The sequence below is a fragment of the Armigeres subalbatus genome, chromosome 3 (genome assembly GCF_024139115.2).
Source record: "Armigeres subalbatus isolate Guangzhou_Male chromosome 3, GZ_Asu_2, whole genome shotgun sequence".
Classification (NCBI taxonomy): Eukaryota; Metazoa; Arthropoda; class Insecta; order Diptera; family Culicidae; genus Armigeres; species Armigeres subalbatus.
Window position 1 is genome coordinate 329,523,223 of NC_085141.1, and position 20,940 is coordinate 329,544,162.

Consider the following 20,940-nt stretch of genomic DNA (forward strand, 5'->3'; position numbering starts at 1 on the left):
GTGGAAGTGACGGTGCATTGGTGAACAGAATAAATATTAGTGACGATGGACAAGCTGTGGAGTCGCCTACACTAGATGAGGTTAAAAAAGCTTTTAAAGAGCTGAAAAACAATAAGGCTGTTGGGAAGGACCAGCTCCCGGATGAACTTCTCAAATATGGCAGTGAGCAGCTTTATGAAGTTCTGCACCATATTATGAGGATTGGTTCATTAGTGGTGGTGGTAGCGAAATGGTGCTGGATGGTGAAAATTTTGAAGTGGTAGAAGAATTTGTGTATCTTTGAACATTATTGACGAGCGATAACACATCATTATCGCGAGGTGAAAAGGCGTATTGCAGCTGCAAATAGGGCTTAATATGGAATTCGTAACCAGCTTAAGTCCCGTAGTCTGCAAGCGAAAACAAAACTCGCGCTGTATACTACTCTGATTCTTCCGGTGGCTTTATACGGCCATGAAACATGGACGTTTAAAGAGGCTGATCGGAGTGTTTGAGTGTGAGGTGCTGCGGACAATACTCGGCGATAAACAGGAGAACGGTATCTGGCGGCGTCGCATGAATCACTAGTTGTATCAGGTAGGGCGTGGGCAGCAGGGACTTTGTCCAAGGGCTTGACGATCCCTCCCCAGGCCATCTGCGAGTTGTGGCGCCTGCCTAGGATGTGGTGGGGTTTGACAGTGGGCCCTGTTAAACCTCTATAAAAAACTGCATGTATCCGCAAGTAGGCTCCGCCAAAGCGACCGTGTGCCGCTCAAAGCGCACAAGCCCAAGTCCTGGTGTTAGGTGGGACGCTAAACAGCCCTGACACGACGGCCCTCCGGCGAGACAGGAGGTTTGCGCAGGCCCAATAAGCCGCCTGGAAAACCAATAATTACGAACAATATAAGAGATAATGCGACTCGATATAATCGGCAAAGACCTAGGCGACGAATAAAGGATCACGATTGGAAGCTTGGAACATGGAACTGCAAGTCGCTAGGTTTCGCAGGTTGCGACAGGATGATCTACGATGAATTACATCCCCGCAACTTCGACGTCGTGGCGCTGCAGGAGATTTGCTGGACAGGACAGAAAGTGTGGAAAAGCGGGCATCGGGCGGCTACCTTCTACCAAAGCTGTGGCACCACCAACGAGCTGGGAACCGGCTTCATAGTGCTGGGAAAGATGCGCCAACGCGTGATTGGGTGGCAGCCAATCAACGCAAGGATGAGCAAGCTGAGGATTAAAGGCCGTTTCTTCAACTATAGCATCATCAACGTGCACTGCCCACACGAAGGGAGACCCGACGACGAGAAAGAAGCGTTCTACGCACAGCTGGAGCAGACATACGATGGATGCCCACTGCGGGACGTCAAAATCGTCATCGGTGACATGAACGCGCAGGTAGGAAGGGAGGAAATGTATAGACCGGTCATCGGACCGGATAGTCTGCACACCGTATCGAATGACAACGGCCAACGATGCATAAACTTCGCAGCCTCCCGCGGAATGGTAGTACGAAGCACCTTCTTTCCCCGCAAAAATATCCACAAGGCCACATGGAGATCACCTAACCAAGAAACGGAAAACCAAATCGACCACGTTCTAATCGACGGTAAATTCTTCTCCGACATCACGAACGTCCGCACTTACCGCAGTGCGAATATTGAATCCGACCACTACCTCGTTGCAGTTTGCCTGCGCTCAAAACTCTCGACGGTGTACAACACGCGTCGAAGTCGGACGCCGCGGCTTAATATTGGGCGGCTACAAGACGGTAGGCTAGCCCAAGAATACGCGCAGCAGCTGGAAGTGGCACTCCCAACGGAAGAGCAGCTAGGCGCAGCGTCTCTTGAAGATGGCTGGAGAGATATTCGATCCGCCATTGGTAGCACCGCAACCGCTGCACTTGGCACGGTTTCCCCGGATCAGAGAAACGACTGGAATGACGGCGAATGTGAGCAGTTAGTAGAAGAGAAGAATGCAGCATGGGCGAGATTGCTGCAACACCGCACGAGGGCGAATGAGGCACGATATAAACAGGCGCGGAACAGACAAAACTCGATTTTCCGGAGGAAAAGCGTCAGCAGGAAGATCGAGACCGTGAAGAGACGGAGCAACTGTACCGCACTAATAACACACGAAAGTTCTATGAGAAGTTGAACCGTTCACGTAAGGGCCACGTGCCACAGCCTGATATGTGCAAGGACATAAACGGGAACCTTCTTACGAACGAGCGTGAGGTGATCCAAAGGTGGCAGCAGCACTACGAAGAGCACCTGAATGGCGATGTGGCAGACGAAGATGGCGGTATGGTGATGGACCTGGGGGAACGCGCGCAGGACATAATTCTACCGGCCCCGGATCTCCAGGAAATCCAGGAGGAGATTGGCCGGCTGAAGAACAACAAAGCCCCTGGGGTTGACCAACTACCAGGAGAGCTATTTAAACACGGTGGTGAGGCACTGGCTAGAGCGCTGCACTGGGTCATTACCAAGATTTGGGAGGAGGAAGTTTTGCCGCAGGAGTGGATGGAAGGTGTCGTGTGTCCCATCTACAAAAAGGGCGATAAGCTGGCTTGTAGCAACTACCGCGCAATCACATTGCTGAACGCCGCCTACAAGGTACTCTCCCAAATTTTATGCCGTCGACTAGCACCAATTGCAAGGGAGTTCGTGGGGCAGTACCAGGCGGGTTTTATGGGCGAACGCTCCACCACGGACCAGGTGTTCGCCATTCGCCAAGTACTGCAGAAGTGCCGCGAATACAACGTGCCCACACATCATCTATTCATCGACTTCAAAGCCGCATATGATACAATCGATCGGGACCAGCTATGGCAGCTAATGCACGAAAACGGATTTCCGGATAAACTGACACGGTTGATCAAAGCGACGATGGATCGGGTGATGTGCGTAGTTCGAGTTTCAGGGGCATTCTCGAGTCCCTTCGAAACCCGCAGAGGGTTACGGCAAGGTGATGGTCTCTCGTGTCTGCTATTCAACATCGCTTTGGAAGGGGTAATACGAAGAGCAGGGATTAACACGAGTGGTACAATTTTCAATAAGTCCGTCCAGCTATTTGGCTTCGCCGACGACATAGATATTATGGCACGTAACTTTGAGAAGATGGAGGAAGCCTACATCAGACTGAAGAGGGAAGCCAAGCGGATCGGACTAGTCATCAACACGTCGAAGACGAAGTACATGATAGGAAGAGGTTCAAGAGAAGACAATGTGAGCCACCCACCGCGAGTTGGCATCGGTGGTGATGAAATCGAGGTGGTAGAAGAATTTGTGTACTTGGGCTCACTGGTGACTGCCGAAAATGATACCAGCAGAGAAATTCGGAGGCGTATAGTGGCTGGAAATCGTGCATACTTTGGACTCCGCAAGACGCTTCGATCGAATAGAGTTCGCCGCCGTACCAAACTGACCATCTACAAAACGCTCATTAGACCGGTAGTCCTCTACGGACACGAGACCTGGACGATGCTCGTGGAGGACCAACGCGCACTCGGAGTTTTCGAAAGGAAAGTGCTGCGTACCATCTATGGTGGGGTGCAGATGGCGGACGGTACATGGAGGAGGCGAATGAACCACGAGTTGCATCAGCTGTTGGGAGAACCATCCATCGTTCACACCGCGAAAATCGGACGACTGCGGTGGGCCGGGCACGTAGCCAGAATGTCGGACAATAACCCGGTGAAAATGGTTCTCGACAACGATCCGACGGGCACAAGAAGGCGAGGTGCGCAGCGGGCAAGGTGGATCGATCAGGTGGAAGATGACTTGCGGACCCTCCGTAGACTGCGTGGCTGGCGACGTGTTGCCATGGACCGAGCCGAATGGAGAAGACTCTTACATACCGCACAGGCCACTTCGGCCTTAGTCTGAATAAATAATAATAAATAATCAGGTATATAAAGGGCTGGACACGTTGTTCGTATGCCGGAAGAACGTCAAGCGAAGATAATGTGTAGTAGAGAACCCGGAAGAGGCCGCAGGGTTCGTGGAGGGCCGCGTACACGATGGCTTTTTGCAGTTGAAGAGGACCTGGGGGCGCTCAATGTTCAGGGCGACTGGAAGCGATTGACCCAGGATCGAGTCCAGTGAAGAAGGATACTCCATTCGGCGTAGGTTCATCGAAGAGCTGTAGCCCATCAAGTAAGTAAGTTGCTATAGAAAAAAGTAAAATTTTTACTTTATACTTATTATTATACAATTTATACATACTTATGGAAAGTCCTTTGAAAATTGCTTCGGAAAAAAGTCCATTTTTTCAAAAACTTTTTTTAAAATTTCTTCTTTAATTTCTTAATCCTTTAGAAATTTATTTGCAATTCTTACGGAAAACCCTTTGGGATTTTGTTTACCAACGGAAATTGTTTCAGGAAAATCTCCCGGAATTCTATGAATTGCATGGGTAATTGCTTCAGGAATTCTTGCGGAAATTGCTTTAGGAATTAGTAATTTCTTCAGTTTTTTTAAAGAATTGCTTCAACAATTATTTCAGGATTCTCTCAAAGAAATTCTTCCAGTAATTCCTTAGAAATTCGCTTCCGAAACTATAGGAAGAGATTCTTGGAAGTTTCTCTTGAACTTCATCCTTCATCTTCTGAAAATTGCTTCAGGAATTTTGTGAGATATTCCTTAAGACCTTCTGATATTTACTTTACTATAAATTCTTTCGGGAACCTCTTCAGAAATTCCTACAGAATTTCCTATTTCATTCTTTAATGAATTTCCGGGGAAAAAAATCCAACAAAATTTCCGGAATAATTCTAGCAGGAATTTCGGAAGGAATGTAAGGTTTTACTTAAAGGAAAAATGAAGTTCAAAGAATGTTTTCGAATGAATTTATAAAGGCCTTTGCGGAGGATTTACAGAAGGAATCCCTGGACGAATGTAGGATTCAGAGGAACGTTGACGTATGTAATTTAATTTCATGGAAAATATTCGTGCCCAATCGTGCCCAGCTTAACTCAGCCAGTGTTGTACACGATGTAAATTTGTTTCGGCGATTAACGATATTTTTTCATATAAACATAATCGTTTATATTATATTTTAATCCAAAAACAAACAAACTCATCGCTCGAACAATGTCTTATTTCTACTGTGTTACAATACGCACTCGAGAATATTAGTCATTAATATGATTTTACTTATTGTTTTTTTTTTCACAATCAATTAGGTACAAAAATTGCACATATTGCATTTTTATATATTCACAACGTTTTTTCAACTTGTCTGAGATTCCAAATGTTCCAAAAGATAGCCAAATGTTCTTCCATGCCTGCTTTTCCTTTGTAGGGTATCTGCTCTTTCAGTTCATAACATGTAGCCATATCAATAACAATCGAAAACGATGGATTGAAGCGCAAATTTATTTCTTCTTCATTAACGCATGATAACATTAAACAATGGCACACATTTAGACGAAATCGTTTCTTGTGCAAATATGATGTTAAAGAAGCATGTTATTAACCAAAGGAGCAAATATCCTAGGATGACTGGATTATTTGGGCAGGATTATCCTCCCAATCCCAATCCCAAAAATCTGAAATAGATCAAATAATTAAACAAATACAATAATTCCAATTTAGGATCAAGCATCAAGATAATCCCAGAACACATAACTTCTTCGTACAAAAAATAATACAAAATGTCAATGACGTGGCATAATTTTGCAACTGATGCAATCATTTTTACCAATTCAATTGAAGCCAATGCAACAGGATTGGATGGCATTTCTATTTGTTTTATTATGCTGTTGACTTCTCTTGTTTGCCCGATTGTATGTACACCTCCTAACCAACTTTTCACATTTATGAAGTCTTCTAATGTATGTACTCCCATTTAAACAAAATCTGGAATATCTAATTTAGAAAATCTTCTTTTATTCAGTAGTAAATGTTCACTGCTTTCCTTAACATGAATTCTGATATTCACTCAGTTATTGATAAGAAAGGTGTAGCTTTACGTTTCCATTTTAAATGATTTGAAAAAAGTTGACAGGGTCTCACGAACAAAAATGGTTCAATGAAGTTTTGTTTTCAAAATTAGCTGCAAACTTGACGCGATTGTATCTCTCCAAGCTAACACATTTATTATTTTTTTTGAAGAGTCCTACTTCGTCAGAGGTATCTCAAAGGTCTTTACTCGAACCAATACTATTTTGTAGATTCTTAAACGATTTCCTACTATATTGAAATATTGTGAAATCCATAAGTTTGCAGACGGAGTTAAATTGAAGGTGTCCCTGTGTCCAGTGTCTCTGATGTCCCAAAATATAAATACCTTAACCGATTCAATCCGGATGGGTCATATATGACCCAAGACGAAAATCAGTTGTCAAAAATCAGTTTTAAGAGATAGAGCCTTGCTTTCTTCAGCAAAAATGCTCAAAATTAACTGTTCCATCCAGGAAAAATATTGCCCAGGTCATGTTATGGTCACTAGGATGATCTAGAGCATCCAAACTATCCTTGAGTTCTAATTTTGATGTTCTAAGGAATCAACACCATTTTTTACCACATTCTGATTAAGTTATTGAATTTGAAATGCTTTATGATAATATCTCGCACCTGTCCTGCAGTATAACAGATCTTTTTCAATACCTAAGATACTCCAAACAGTTCTTGAACTCAGATCTTAATATTCAATTTGCAATTCTGGTGTAATGATGTCCCAAGGGGTTGCTCCAACTAACGTACAAGCTCAGGACCCTATGAATCACTCTGTTGGTGTTGTAGAACTTCAAGATCTGAACTCAAGAAAGGTTTGGAGTACCGTAGATATTCTGGGAATGTGGATGTATTTATACATTGACATAATCACGTCCCATGGGGTTTTTACAACTAACACACAAGCTCAGGAACCTATCAATCACTCTGTTGGTCTTGTAGGCCTCCAAGATCTGAACTCAAGAATTGTTTGGAGTACCGTAGATATTCTGGGAGTCTTGTATTTTGTATATACTACTGTAATAATGTTCCATGGGGCTCCTCCAACTATTACACAAGCTCGGGAACCTATGAACTGCTCTGTTGATCTTGTAGACCTTCAAGATCTGAACTCAAGAATAGTTTGGAGTACCGTTTATGTTTTGGTAACACTGCGATTTGATAAAAAATAGTTTAATTATGTCTCAAGTAGTAATGCCAACTTCAAATAAGGATTGAGGCCCCGTAAAACGCTTTGTTGTTTATGTAGATCATCAAGATCTGAACTCAAGGAAGGTTTGGAAGCCCTAGAAGATCTCAAAAAAAATATTTTACCCCATATTTCAAATTTTTCATGGTTTGCATACGTTTTTGAAGCAGAATATCCAAAATTTATGTTGAAATACTTCAGCCTTCAGCCTCTCACTTTTTTTCTATGCACATATCGTAAATATATATGTAGCATACAGTGATAGTCTTTTTTCGCAAGCTGCCATGATAAAGAACTGATTCGGGAGGCTATACTGCCGTTCTACGCTTAATTGTCCCATGTACATAGGAAATCCCAGCAAACATGGGACAAATATGCGTATGACGGCAGTATACCCCATGATAAATTTCTTTTACAAAGCTCAAAACACAGGGGGAACTGGTTCTGATGCATTTCAACTTGCTTTACACAGCTGTGCGGAAAAATATGATCCCCAACGCAAAATCAGCGAGATATCATCACTCATCCCTCGGTGGGGGCTGTCTATCCCATTTGATTTTTTCGCACTTGTTTACAAGTTTGGTAAATTTGCTATTATGGCTTATAATAGTTCGAAACAGTTTTTGCCTCTCTTTTATCGTTGTTCGTTATCTATTAAGAGCGGTTTCTGCAAACCCTGATCAATATATCCAATGGGCGATGACTCAATCTTACCTCTTACACTCATTATCACCCCCTATGATGGTATCTAAAATTAAATCCATCAAACTTTACTTACCTAAAATGGACAGGATGACGACAACGAAATCGAACAGGTTCCATGGCTCGATGAAGTAGTGGTACCGCAGCGCGAATATCTTCATCAGACACTCGCTACTGAAAATGCAGATGAAGATCATGTTCAGGTAGTCTAGCACCGCGCTGAACGTGTCCGTCTGCTTGTAGTGATCGAGCGTCATCGTCAACATGTTGAATCCGATGAACAACATGATGATCATGTCGAACTTTTTATTGGTAACTATTTCGAAAACTATTGCTTGTGGTCGCCACTAAAAAAATAAAATAAAAAAGTGTTATTTGTGACTCAAACATTTGAAATGGTTGTAAAATGTCTCACCCTAGGCCGGGGAATAGCTTTCAGCGGCTTTTTAGATCCCATCTTTTTCATAGCGTTGTAGTACTTTTTCTGATCTTCCGTCATGAACATTTCCAGTGAGCCGCCAGCTTTCTTTTTCTGCTCGTTGAAGTTATCGATAATAACACCGATAAACAGATTCAGGGTGAAGAACGAACCGAAGATGATGAAGAACACAAAGTAGAGGTACATGTAGATGTTGGTCTCGCGAATCGGCTGCTTGCCCACCTGTAGGATCGATTACGAACAAATGGTTCAAATCTAAACTTAGTCGAACAGAATCACAGTGGAAGCTTACCTCCCGAGAGTCGATGGCATCGTTCATGATCTGGATCCAGCCCTTGAACGTTGCCACCTGGAACAGACACAGGTACGCCTTCCCCACGTGGTCGAAGTTCATCGGCGAGTTTTCCCACGTGTAGTTCTCCGCCACGCACGCGTTCACATCCGGTATGATCTCGTGCGACAGCGTCGTCTTGTTCTTGTCGACGCACTGCAAGATGGGCGAGTTATAGGTTACGACCGAAGCCAAGCAAGGTTGGGATCGAACTCACCTTAAAATACTTTCCAGCAAACAGCTGCACACCCATGATGGCGAAAATCAACCAAAAGATCAAACAAACCAATAACACGTTGAAGATGGACGGTATAGCCTGTACCAAAGCATTCACGACAACCTGGGCGAGAGGAGGGTAATCCCAATCGAATGAAGAATGGAAAAATAATCGATTAATGACAAGAATTTTTCTAAGTTGATTTAAATTCCTTGCATACAGTTCAATTCTGATTAGGGAAATCAATTTTATTATGGCAACAAAGCGTATGAATTTGATATGTACAGCTTTACGAATAAAGAAGCAACACTACACTACGACTAAGCTAAATAAGGCCACAAAATAAGCTTGCGGTGCTGAAATGCTCTTGTTGTAAAACATATTGAGTGTAAGTTTATATACAACGGGTCGAGAAATAAATTAAACTTATGTAAAGCGTATGTGTAAGCATCCATTATTTAACTGTGACTCAAAGCAAAAGCATGTGCAATATTTCAACACTACATATCATAGAGAAATTATGATCTGCTCTTTGGAAGATACTACAATTTATTCAGGGAAAATGTTCCGTTTCCCTTTTACTCTCTCTCATTCATATCGGATGCCGAATCTCAACTGAAATCGACTGACAGCCGACTATGAATATGAGTGCTATATAATGGAGTATTAGACCAGTTACCCTAAGCCCAGCTTTTGCCAGATTGTCTTTCAAGTCTATGCAGGCAAAACATGGTTTATAGCGTAACAAAAAAAAGTTACTTCTCCAAATATTGTCTAAAAAACATGCAGAATGATTACGTTTTTATGTACATTTATATGAGAATCTCTCACGTGATATGTGTGTATATGTTAACAATTCGCAGCCTGGGCTAGTTTCTAATTTGTTGGGCATTCGATTTGTCGTATCTATCCCTCTTGTTTTCCATATTAGATCGAAGGATAAACGTCAAATAAAAATAAGCTTTTATCTCACAAATTAGTACTTGAAAGAAAGCTTATAAATATATCAACTAGCTAAGAGTATTAAAATTCATATTGATCTCAAAATTACTACGATGTGGTCAAAGACAAAATGTTAGTGCGGCACTTATTTTTGCTTCGATTTCATACAAAGTGATTTTGAGATCAATATGAGTTTCAATACCCTCATTTGACAGATATATTTATAAGCTTCTAAGCACTTATTTGTAACACAGAAGCTTATTTTTATTTTATGCGAAGCAATCTTATGGAAAACCCCCAACATGCTAAGTGTCACTGGACTGTAAAACCTAAGAGCCTCTCTTTTGCACATACGACCTATTCTCAAAGCACTCTAGACATATTCGCTAGTATTTGTGACTGTGTGTTGACTGGGTAAAAGCTTAAGTTTAATTAAATTATTTTTCTGTATGTTCTAGCCATTAAACTTGAAAGAGAAATATGGTTTGGTGATTTATATAACAACACAATAAGTGTGGTCTTCATTATGTTCGACCAATTTTTGATCGTTTCACTCTAAGAATCACTGATTTCAGTTTGTGTTCATACATATTCTGAAGCTGCTCCTCCCGCTTGCAACGGTCTCAATTTGCCGAACTTCTTTGATCGCTGCTTTTGCCTACTATGCTAGATGTTGCTATGCCATGACTGGCTATAGCACCAGTTGTCGCATTAGTGCTTTATATGCGAAATGCCCAATCAAATCACCCCAAAATAAGTTGAGATCGATAAAGCATATTTATTTGTTACGATAACATCTTTGATCTCCTCCAAAACAAGAAAAGCATAATTGTAAAAATTAATTTTGCTTAATTTTTGCAGTCCTTTGCACCAGTTGTCGCACTAGTGGTCCCTATTTGGCCAATCCTATAAGAAAACATTTGCCAAATAAGGAACCAAAATTAAGAATAGTGCCACAACTGGTGCATGCGTTCCTATTATGGATTAATCAATTTTGAGGATTATAACAAATTTTATTGTGGTCTCCACATCTGTTCTAACAAGCAGGAAGTAAAACCTTTCGCTTGATGTAAGGTACACTGGGGGAAGTGGAAAAGTAAAAATCGATAGCGCATGTTTGTATTAGTGTAAAACCAGTTTAAATGATCTAAATGCATTCAATCAAAATGGGCAATCAAAAACAGTCAATTCCGCACCAACTGTACGGTATTTCATACCATTTTGGTCGCTTGAAATTTATGGAAAAAGATTTTAAAATTAGGAGTTGTTTTTCCACTTAACCCAGTGGGATGGGGTAAGTGGAAAACCCATGTTACCTTGACCTTCAATTGTGATGAGTATTTACATATAACTAAAATCAAAACGGTAATTGCTCTGAGTATCTTTTGTTGAATAATTTCATTGGCTTACTGAATAGGTCCCCAAGGAATTATCCTAATAGCTAGTGAAGGACTCGAAAATTAAGTGTACGTAAAATCTATAAGTTCGCCTTAAAGATGAACTTTTTATAGGAAAAATGGGGCTTACAGGGTTATAAACTAATCAACTTAGTTTAACGAATTGAGGTGATGTCTGTGTGTGCGTGTGTGTATGTATGTGTGTGCGCAAAACACGTACAAAATTATCTCCTATTTTTAAGTACTTATCTTTAACCAATTTGTTCGCCAAAAAAATTGCATTCAACGGCAATACTTGCTTTAAATATAAATGAATGTGAATTATGAAATACATTCACCTACCGGTGCTATTTTTTCTTTCTCATACATTTTTTTTCATATGTAAAACCGATAGGTGGATTAATCAGGCATTTTTTATGTACATTAGTCCAATCATCACTGAAATCACAATGATAATAAAGGAACATATTAAAATTCACAGCTATCAAAATAAACCCTGGAGCGAAGGAAAAATTTGCGGAATCAGAACATTTTCCACTTTTCCCGCAGTGTTTGATACCAGGGGTGTAAAATCTTTGTAAAATGTGTAAAATCTTTAAATTACTTGCTTTCATGGTACAAACCACTACAAATTGAATGCAAATAAGAATTGATTTTATGAATGCAAAAATTAACTTTTCGCGAAATCTAAAATGACAGTTCAAGCGTTAATCGTGTTAGTGTATGTTTTATACAAATTTTAATATAGTATTAGTGTGGACATCAAAGTATATTCTTGCACAATGTGATGGTGTAGTAAAAACTGTAAAGTATGTACAATTCCAATTTTACGAGTCGATTTTTACACCTACCCCCTTTTTCCACTTCCCCCAGTGTACCTTATAAAGTCGACCCGCATGCCTTTTACTTATTTAAAAAAACAGTTGTTCCTATGTACGGCGACAATGGGTACACCCACCCCATCGTTTTTTTCATTTTTTTCATTTTCATAGCGATCAGTTAAGCCGGTTTATCAACACGAGAATTCAATGGTGCAAACAAATGTGACTTTTTCAATTCCAAGTCGAATGGTAGGGCTGTTTACTTTTTTATTGTAGTAAAAAACAGCTACTCAGTCTTAATTTAGTAAAACGATATTTAGTATACGATATATATGAAATACTGTCGTTTTGTGTCTATTGTTTGGTCTAACTTTAACTGTAACTACGAGTAGAAATAGCGCCATTGCCGGCGAGTACATAGATTTTTAAGTGACAGTGGTTCCGAAGAAATGTACCAACAAACAAAATTTTCAATTGTTACAGTTAAAGTTAGACCAAACAATATACATAAATCGACAATTGTTTGCCCCTGCTGAAGACACAATCCTCTTGTCGAAACGTTGGGTAAATGACATACTCGTTTTACTAAATTAAGACTGAGAAGCCGGTTTTTAACTAAAATACAAAATAAACAGTCGTCACACAAACAGTGTTTTACCATTTCTGAAAACTGTTTATTTTGCAGATTCAGCAATCAGACTGGCTTATTGAATGACAATTTTTTTCTTTGTTTTTGTCTTTTCTTTTTGTCGGGGATGTTTTTATCACTGCGACCAGTAATTAGATCTTTTAGTGCTGACCAATGAACAGCTTGAAGTAGCTCGAAGTATCTTCCGTCTTGCTTGTTATTTTTGTCAACAAATGGACATGAGCAGGGTGGGAATAACATCGAGCTACATATTTCAAGCTGCTCATTGGACAGCATTATTGTGATTATGGTGATTATATACTAGGGTGGTTCAAAAAATCGATTTTGCTCCACAGTGCTCATCTGATTCTTTATCATGTTCTGAGTGTCCTCTGAAAATTTGAGCTCATTTGGATTAAAACTGATTTAGCACAAGCCGTTTCAAGTTTGCATGCAAATTAGTATGGGGAAATTTATTTTTTCATTATACTGTATATGACGCTTCCCCATCAAGCGCATGTTAAAAGAAAACCTACATAGCTAAAAGGAATACTCAACAGCTTTCACTCAGTGGAAACCGCATCTCAATTAATCGTTCCAATAATTAGTAATCGAATTTAATCTATACCGTAGTTTTCTGGAGCTAATTGCATAACTCATCAACAGGCAACATTGCTGCTCATGGCGCGAAAGATAGCACACACAAATTCAGGCTACTATGTTGCACTGCACATTTCAGTGATGCCCTCAAAGAAGTTTAACGATCAAGACTAAAGATTCGCAACCTGTCTTAAAATCGATTACTAATTATTTGGACGATTAATCAACATGCGGTTTTCGTTGGGTGAAAGCTGTTGAGTATCCCTTTTAGCTATGTAGGTTTTCTTTTAACCTGCGCTTAATGGGGAAACGTCATTAACAGTATAATGAAAAAATAAATTTCCCAAACTAATTTGCATGCAAACTTGAAACGGCTTGTGCTAAATCAGTTTTAATCCAAATGAGCTCAAATTTTCAGAGGACACTCAGAACATGATAAAGAATCAGATAAGCACTGTGGAGCAAAATCGATTTTTTGAACCACCCTATTATATACTCGTGCATATGAATACCCGAGCAAAGTCTGAAAACATAATTAGAGCATATTGAAAATATATTTTGATTTTGACATCAAATTGTTGTTGAGCATTTAGTATTTTTCGTTCCAATCGCTCCAGCGCTCCAGCCAAAGTTGGGCAGAAAATGTGTAGAGCTTTCATCAGTAGAAACAAGTGTATTGATTCACACTTGAGAGCGCTTATACGTGTGTGTAAATCAAGTCGGGAGAAGCATGATGGATAAAGAGATAGATATTTTTTTTTTGCTTTTTTGTATAAAATAAGTCCAAGTTCAGGCACAACGTTTATTTACTGAAGATTTACCGTCGCGAACACTGGTCTGGGATTGTGGGTTGATTGCTCAGCTGTCTTCCAACCAATTACCAACCGAATTTCGGTATCAATAGATGAGCTATGAGTATAGCTGGACCTGTTGCCAGAACAGATTTCGGTCGACTATCTTTTATTTCTTTATTGAAGCTGCGCCACCATGGGCCTCAGGGTCTGTCTCTGCGGGTTAGGGACAAAAGGTGGAAAGACAAAAGGTCGAACGGGACAAAAAGTCGAGAAGAACAAAAGGTTGAATGGGATGAATGGTCGATATAGACAAGAAACTGAAATGGAGAGAATCATTTCCATACAATACAAGTTCAATTCATTTCTGAAATCAACAATCTTTTTTATCTCTAACAGAATAATATTGTTTTATAGTAATTACTTCTTCTTTGAAAATTGCTCATTCTTCAACTTTGATAGATGAGATGAGTGTATTACTTCTGCTTGAAGTTAAATGCATTTCACAAATTTCTTTGGAATACACCCAATTTGTTATCAACTTGTTCTTGATCGACCTTTTGTCCCTTTCGACCTTTTTCCTTTTCGACCTTTTGTTCGTTTCGACTTTTTGTATCTTTCGGCCTTTTGTCCCGTTCGACGTTTTTGTTCATTCGACCTTTTGTTCCGTTCGAAGTTTTGTCCTTTCGATCTATTGTTCTTTTCGACCTTTTGCCATAGATACGTCTCTGCTGCGATGTCCCGCTGGATTCCAGTCTAGTGCTTGTTTACAGATTTCATTCCCGCCCCTACGTAAGGTGTGGCCGTCCCTCACTTCCGGTCCCGAATTTCAGTTGCTATCGGCCTCTGGTGACAACGACGATGGAGCTGAGATCCAGTTGTGAGGCTACCAGGCCTGAATTATCTTCTGCAGCCATCTGTTGATAAACACCTACAGCCGTTGGGTGTTCTCCACTGATACACACCATATTTTGCTGGCGTATAGCAACCAGGGTAGAAATATTTCACAGTCAATGCAGTGAAAAACATGGATCTCAGTATAATCTGCAGTCGCCTTCAACGCCGCCGTGGTGAGTGCGACTGGGTGCAGCCGAAAAATCATTTCCAACACCGATTGTTCAATTTCGCATTCAGCCACTCACAAGTTGCTCTGACAGGCTGCTCAGTTCGCGCCTTACCGTATGACTGTGAGTGGCCCATTTAAACGCGTGGTGATTTTTTTCAATTTGCTTGGTGAATGTGTACATTTTGCTGTGGTTAATTTCAGCTTCGCGGCGCAGTGAGTGATGTGAGTTCTGTTGTTTATTTTTCTGCCTCTCCGGGAATATGAGGTTGATTTCAAAGCAGGAAAAAAATAAAAACATTATATAAAAAAACATCACCTTCATCCAGTGCTGCCGAAAATTTACAACCCTGATAGCAACACAGATTTCACGTGATTTCTACGGATCACGGATTTTTATGTGTTCACTTATCTGCCTTTTTATCCATATAAACATGCAAAAGCAGCCCTTGCTTTTTTAATCCGTGTGCCTTTGTTGATCTTGGTACCGCCGTCTTACGCCATTTTGCTACCAAGATATTGGAAGCTTTCAACATTCTTCACTGAGTTCCCTGCTACTGTATGAATGGAAAAGGTCACCGTGTTTACATCCTACAATTTGGCTATGTTGACATTGATGACTAAATCTGTCGAATAGGAGCGCTCGGCAAGGTCGTTGAGTTTACTCTGCATATCAGAGCGCCGTTGCGCGAGGAGTGCAACGTCATCAGCTAATTCGAAGTCGTTAAGGTGCTCCATGGTTATAGGATGCCGATTATGATGAGGAACAGTAGCGGTGATAGGATACATCCTTACTAACCCTGTATAGTCGAAAAGGCGAAATATAGTGCTAATGGTACATGGGTACTTCATCCAAACCGGTTAAAATTTTCATAGAATGAGAAAACTCGGATTCATTTAGTTTTGGATTTCGCGAGAATTCCCCTAACAAAAATGACACTAATAGACTCTTAGGTGACTCCTCTTTTTGGACTTCCTGGTCAAAATAATTTTAGCATAATCTTTTGTTTAGACCCCTGCTTAAAACCTTCTTAATGGAGGGTAGGGATAACGAGCAACAGCCTATATACTTTATCCAGCTAAAGCTGAATAAGGAGACTGTAAAATTTTATTTAAAAAATATATATTTTTTAATTTTCACCTTTTCACCCATTTTCATTTTCAAAAAAACATATATTTTTTAATTTTCACCCTCTTGATTAATCAACAGCATCTTATAAAACAGCCATTTCAAATAATACTGGTATAGTGGGTCTCAGTATTTCGTGAAAATTGATAATTTTATGCCTTATCATAAAGTATTAGACACATCTTTTTTTATTTTTCGTTAGGATGATCATACTAAAGCTGTTCTAAAAAATGATTTTTTTCGATTCTTCCCGAATTTTTTTTTCTAAGATGTATGACTTTTGAACCACTGGGTCTATCAAATGAAAGGTAACACTGGTCGACAGCGAATTTGTATTCGCGTTGTTCATGTGTTGCATTTGTAGTTCTCGACCTCTAGTGGTCGACAGGTTACTGGTGTTTGTTGTTTGATTGGGGAAATTCCTAGATAGTCACATAGTAGGAAGAGGATCATCGCTTTAACGGCGTTGAAGTCACTTGCATGTTTGCATGATTGCATGTTCAAAACACTTTTTACGCAAATTTCATGTCATCCGTTTCATTAAATAAATGAACAAGTGTGCAAGCATTTGTATGGAAGTTGTATTATGGAAAACCTGAACCTAATTGCATGTTGGTTGACATGTCGAATACTGCGATCAAGAAATCATTAGAATCATGATTTCAAACAGGTTCTCGGGCGCCTTCTAAGCTATGCTCACAATTCTTTCACGGTTGGTAAGATAGTTTGTGAGTTTGTTATGCTTCTATGGATATTTTTTTTTTGCTTGATCAGCTGAGATCAGCTGGAGTACGGATGCTGTTATTTAAAATGTAGAAAACTTCGATTTACCAAATTCAATATAAGTAAACTGTATTTGCCTAACGACTGTAGGTTCTTTGGCTTTAGGAATTTCTTTTGGTTTTGGCAGTCTGTAAAAGCTGCAAAACGAGTTTGCTTTTACATCCGACATGTTCGAACGTATGTGGAACATGTTCTGGACATGCATGTTTTAACAAAAAAACGAGCCTCTATTCCTTGAAAAAGGTTTAATTTAAAACCGAATCCGTTGGATGTAAAGGTAAACTCGTTTTTTCTGCTTTTACAGACTGCCAAGTCTGAAAGAAATTCCTAAAGCTAATAGGGGAACAGGTGGTAAAATGAACACGTTAAGGACTTGCGTTGAATTCAAGCATAAAACGGGGATAATTTGCAAGTTTTACCACTTGGTCCAGCAATTTAACTCATATTCTTATTGCACTGAACAATTTTTTCGCTAATAAACATTGTTTTATATAGTTTTTCATCGAAATAAAAAACATCGAAATTTCGTATGTACAAAAATAGTGCGGGTAAAATGAACACTGCCTGGTGGTAAAATGAACATCGCTTCTAAAACCCTTTTGAAACATTTAATTTTCTTTTTTTAACTCTAGCACTGTATATATAACTAGTTAAGATTATGAGAGCCTTTTGAAAAATCTGGTATAACTTTTGAAAAGCTCTTAATTATCAATATAATAAAAAGTAGAAAAAAAGTTTTGAAATATCAGTTATTTTTAAATTAAATTTACATATTCAAAGTTTTATCTTGGTTATTTGATATGGTTTGTTTCTTGAACTTCCGCTTCACAATTGCACAACTTTTATCATACATTTGTGAAAGTTTGATAAAAGTGTTCATTTTACCCCCATACGTGCCTTGTGAAAAATAACTCTTCCTCTAACTATGCAAACCAATAATTTTACTGTTCACCCCTGTAACATCTTTGTGAAGGTTGTCCTATTTGCCGCTGTGGTTAGAACAGGTTTGAATCAATGTTATTATGAATTTACTAAGAATTAAAGCTTGCGGAAAAATGGTTAAAAATTACACCAGACCCTATTTTTACGGCCTCGTTTGATATTTTGGATAATAATAGCTATTCGTTCGGTCTCAAAACCAAAATATTAGCTCAGGTACCTTATTTTATTTCGAGGAAAACGTCTGCATGATTAACATAAGCCTAAATAGTGTTTTAATATAAATATAGCCACCTGTTCATTTTACCACCTCTTCCCCTACAGGGTGCGGCAGAAAATAATGCGAAAATGTTTAAACTTCAAAATTGGGTTAATTCTAGTAGCTAGTTACTAATTTCTGTTGAAAGTATATTTGTTTATGTTTACTTTCAAATGCCGCACCGAGAGATTGTAATTGTTGTATTGCAAATTTGTAAAAATGTACCTAAAAGAAGTGATTTGGGGTAGAGGCCCCAAAACGCCCCCCGATGCAAAATGCCTTTTGTGTGTACCGTCATTAAGATGTCCGTAACAAAACTAGATCTAAAATTATGTAGGATAGGCGATGAAAGTTTCAAAATAGTGCATGGGAAGGTCGGAAAAACCGAAAATTTCCATATTTTGAAGAAACATCTAACATTTTGGCGAGGCAAAACGCCCTAGTGGCAATAACCTACAAAGTACTTGTGTCTCCAAGGACTATCCATTCTAGCATGCTGGGGGGCAGCAGGGACAGCAGGGGCAGCAGGGACTATGTCCAAGGGCTTGACGACCCCTCCCCATGGCCACTGCTAGTTAGGGGGCCTGCCTAGGATGTGGTGGGGTTTGACAGTGGGCTCTGTTAAACCTCTACAAAAAGCTGCATGTGTCCATAAGCAGGCCCTATCAAACCCAGTCAACACATGAACGTATATGGTGTCGTGTAGGATGCTGAAGTGCAGGCCTACAAGGGCCACTGCTTCTGGTATCAAATCGAAATCAACCCAGCACGTCCATACAAATCCCTCATGTCCTTTGTAATATGTGCAGTCCAAATTAGTTCAATGCAGATGTTCTAGACTCTCCAAATTATTCTGAGTTCAGATGTGAGTCACATGTGCTGCACCATCGAAGGTAAAAGGTTTTCCTGGAGACTCCCGCTTGTATATTAACAAAACAAACTCCACAGTCTTCAAGAGCAACTACGCCTGGTATGCAATCAAAATCAACCCAGAATGTCCATATAAATCCCTAGAGCCCTTGCCTATTATATGCAAACCAAATTAGATTCATGCAGATGTTCTAGGTTCTCCTAATTGTTCTGGAGTTCTGATGATTTGGTTCGCCTGTTTAACTACCTTTGGTATAAAGCTGAAATCATTTCAGCATACCCATAGAATATCCAACCGAAAGCAACCCAGCATGCCTAACAAACAGTGTTGGGAAAAGTACAGTAAAACACTATGATTGTCCGAATATTTACATTTTATCTGATTAAATTTCGTGCTCCGTACACATCAAGACAGTATGCCAAAAAATGTACGGCAACATTGTCACACTATTTTCTTCATCCGCAGACTGTTTGTTTGTTGCTGCTTGAGAGTCTCGTGTCGTTCATCCACACAGCATTTTCATGAACTTTCATTTTCCAGCTCGTGTGTAGCGCCGATTTTGGTTTGATACCAGGGTTTGATTTCGGTTTGAAACCAGGCGAAGTTGATCTGCTAGATCCAATACAATCCAGAACAAATTGGAGAACCTAGAACATTTATACTAATTTGGACTGCACATAATACGCAAGGGCTCTATGGACTTGTATGGACATGTTGGGTTGATTTCGGTTCGAATTCAGGCGTAACTGACCTGCTAGAAACCATGATCTGGATTCCAGAACAATTTGGAGAACCTAGTACATCTGCATCAAACTAATTTGAACTGTATATATTTTTTTTGCTAAATATCTTGGCTGTGCATATGCACAGCACATGTTTCGAAATGGACAAATTGATATGAAATTTGCGAAAAAGAATCACATGTGAAGATTGGACAAAACAAGCATCCGAAAGATATTCAATTTGCAAAAAAGAGTTAACCGCGGAGGAGGTTGGTACTCGGTGGCTTATTCGCAAACGTGATTTTTAAGTTGTTTTTGTTCAAGGATGTTAACGATCATTTAGTAGTTTGTCAATAACACATTCCAGAAGCTGAACTTAAAATTATGTTGTATGGTGGACTTCTAGTGCGAAGGTTTTTCTACAACTCTGCCTAATGGCTCGTTGTTTGAATTCCACTAGTAACGGAGTTATAGCTATAGTTTCAGTAACTTAGACTAAATGATAACAAAATTCCAATCATTTAGTTTAAGTTACTGCAACTAGCGCTCTAACTCCGTTATTAGTTGAATTCTAATAACAAACCATTAGGCAAAGTTGTAGAAAAACCTTCGCACTAGAAGTCCACCATACAGCATATTTTGAAATTCAGCTTCTGGTATGTGTTATTGGCAAACTACTAAATGAAATTACAGAATGATCGTTAACATCCTTGGTTTTGTTGTGTAGGGGTTATTACACCTATCTAGAGAGTAGGAGGTTGAGGGTTCGAGTCCCTCCAAGACACGTGGATTTTTTTTTCGCAAATTTCATATCAATTTGTCCATTTCGAAACATGTGATGTGCATATGCGCAGCCAAGTTATTTAGCAAAAAATGATTTTCGTACGGAAGAGTTGGCGAATAATATGCAATTAATTGTATATAATAGGCAAGGGCTCTAGGGTCTTGTAGGGACATGCTGTATTGATTCCGTTAGGATACTAGGCGTAGTTGATCTGCTGGATCAATTGATCTAAACTCCAGAAAAATTTGGAGAACCTAGAATATCTGAATCACACTGCATTTAATAGACTAAGGCATAAGGAACTTGTATGAACATGCTGGGTTGATTTTGGTTTAATACCAAGCGTAGTTGACCTTGTAGATCAATTGATCTGAGTTCCAGAACAATT

The 20,940-nt window shown here is 39.7% G+C and overlaps 1 protein-coding gene across 14 annotated transcripts in view; it reads right to left on the reverse strand.

Annotated features, from left to right (window-relative positions):
- LOC134225629 (sodium channel protein para) overlaps positions 1 to 20,940 on the reverse strand; it is a 499,821-nt gene that overhangs the window by 15,942 nt on the left and 462,939 nt on the right. For all 14 annotated transcript variants that reach the window (XM_062705853.1, XM_062705850.1, XM_062705847.1 and 11 more), the window contains 4 exons: positions 8,824 to 8,946; positions 8,568 to 8,762; positions 8,252 to 8,497; positions 7,913 to 8,183 (listed from right to left, as the gene is read on the reverse strand). In XM_062705853.1, the coding sequence (XP_062561837.1) occupies positions 7,913 to 8,183; positions 8,252 to 8,497; positions 8,568 to 8,762; positions 8,824 to 8,946 (835 nt within the window). The remainder of the gene's footprint in view (positions 1 to 7,912; positions 8,184 to 8,251; positions 8,498 to 8,567; positions 8,763 to 8,823; positions 8,947 to 20,940) is intronic.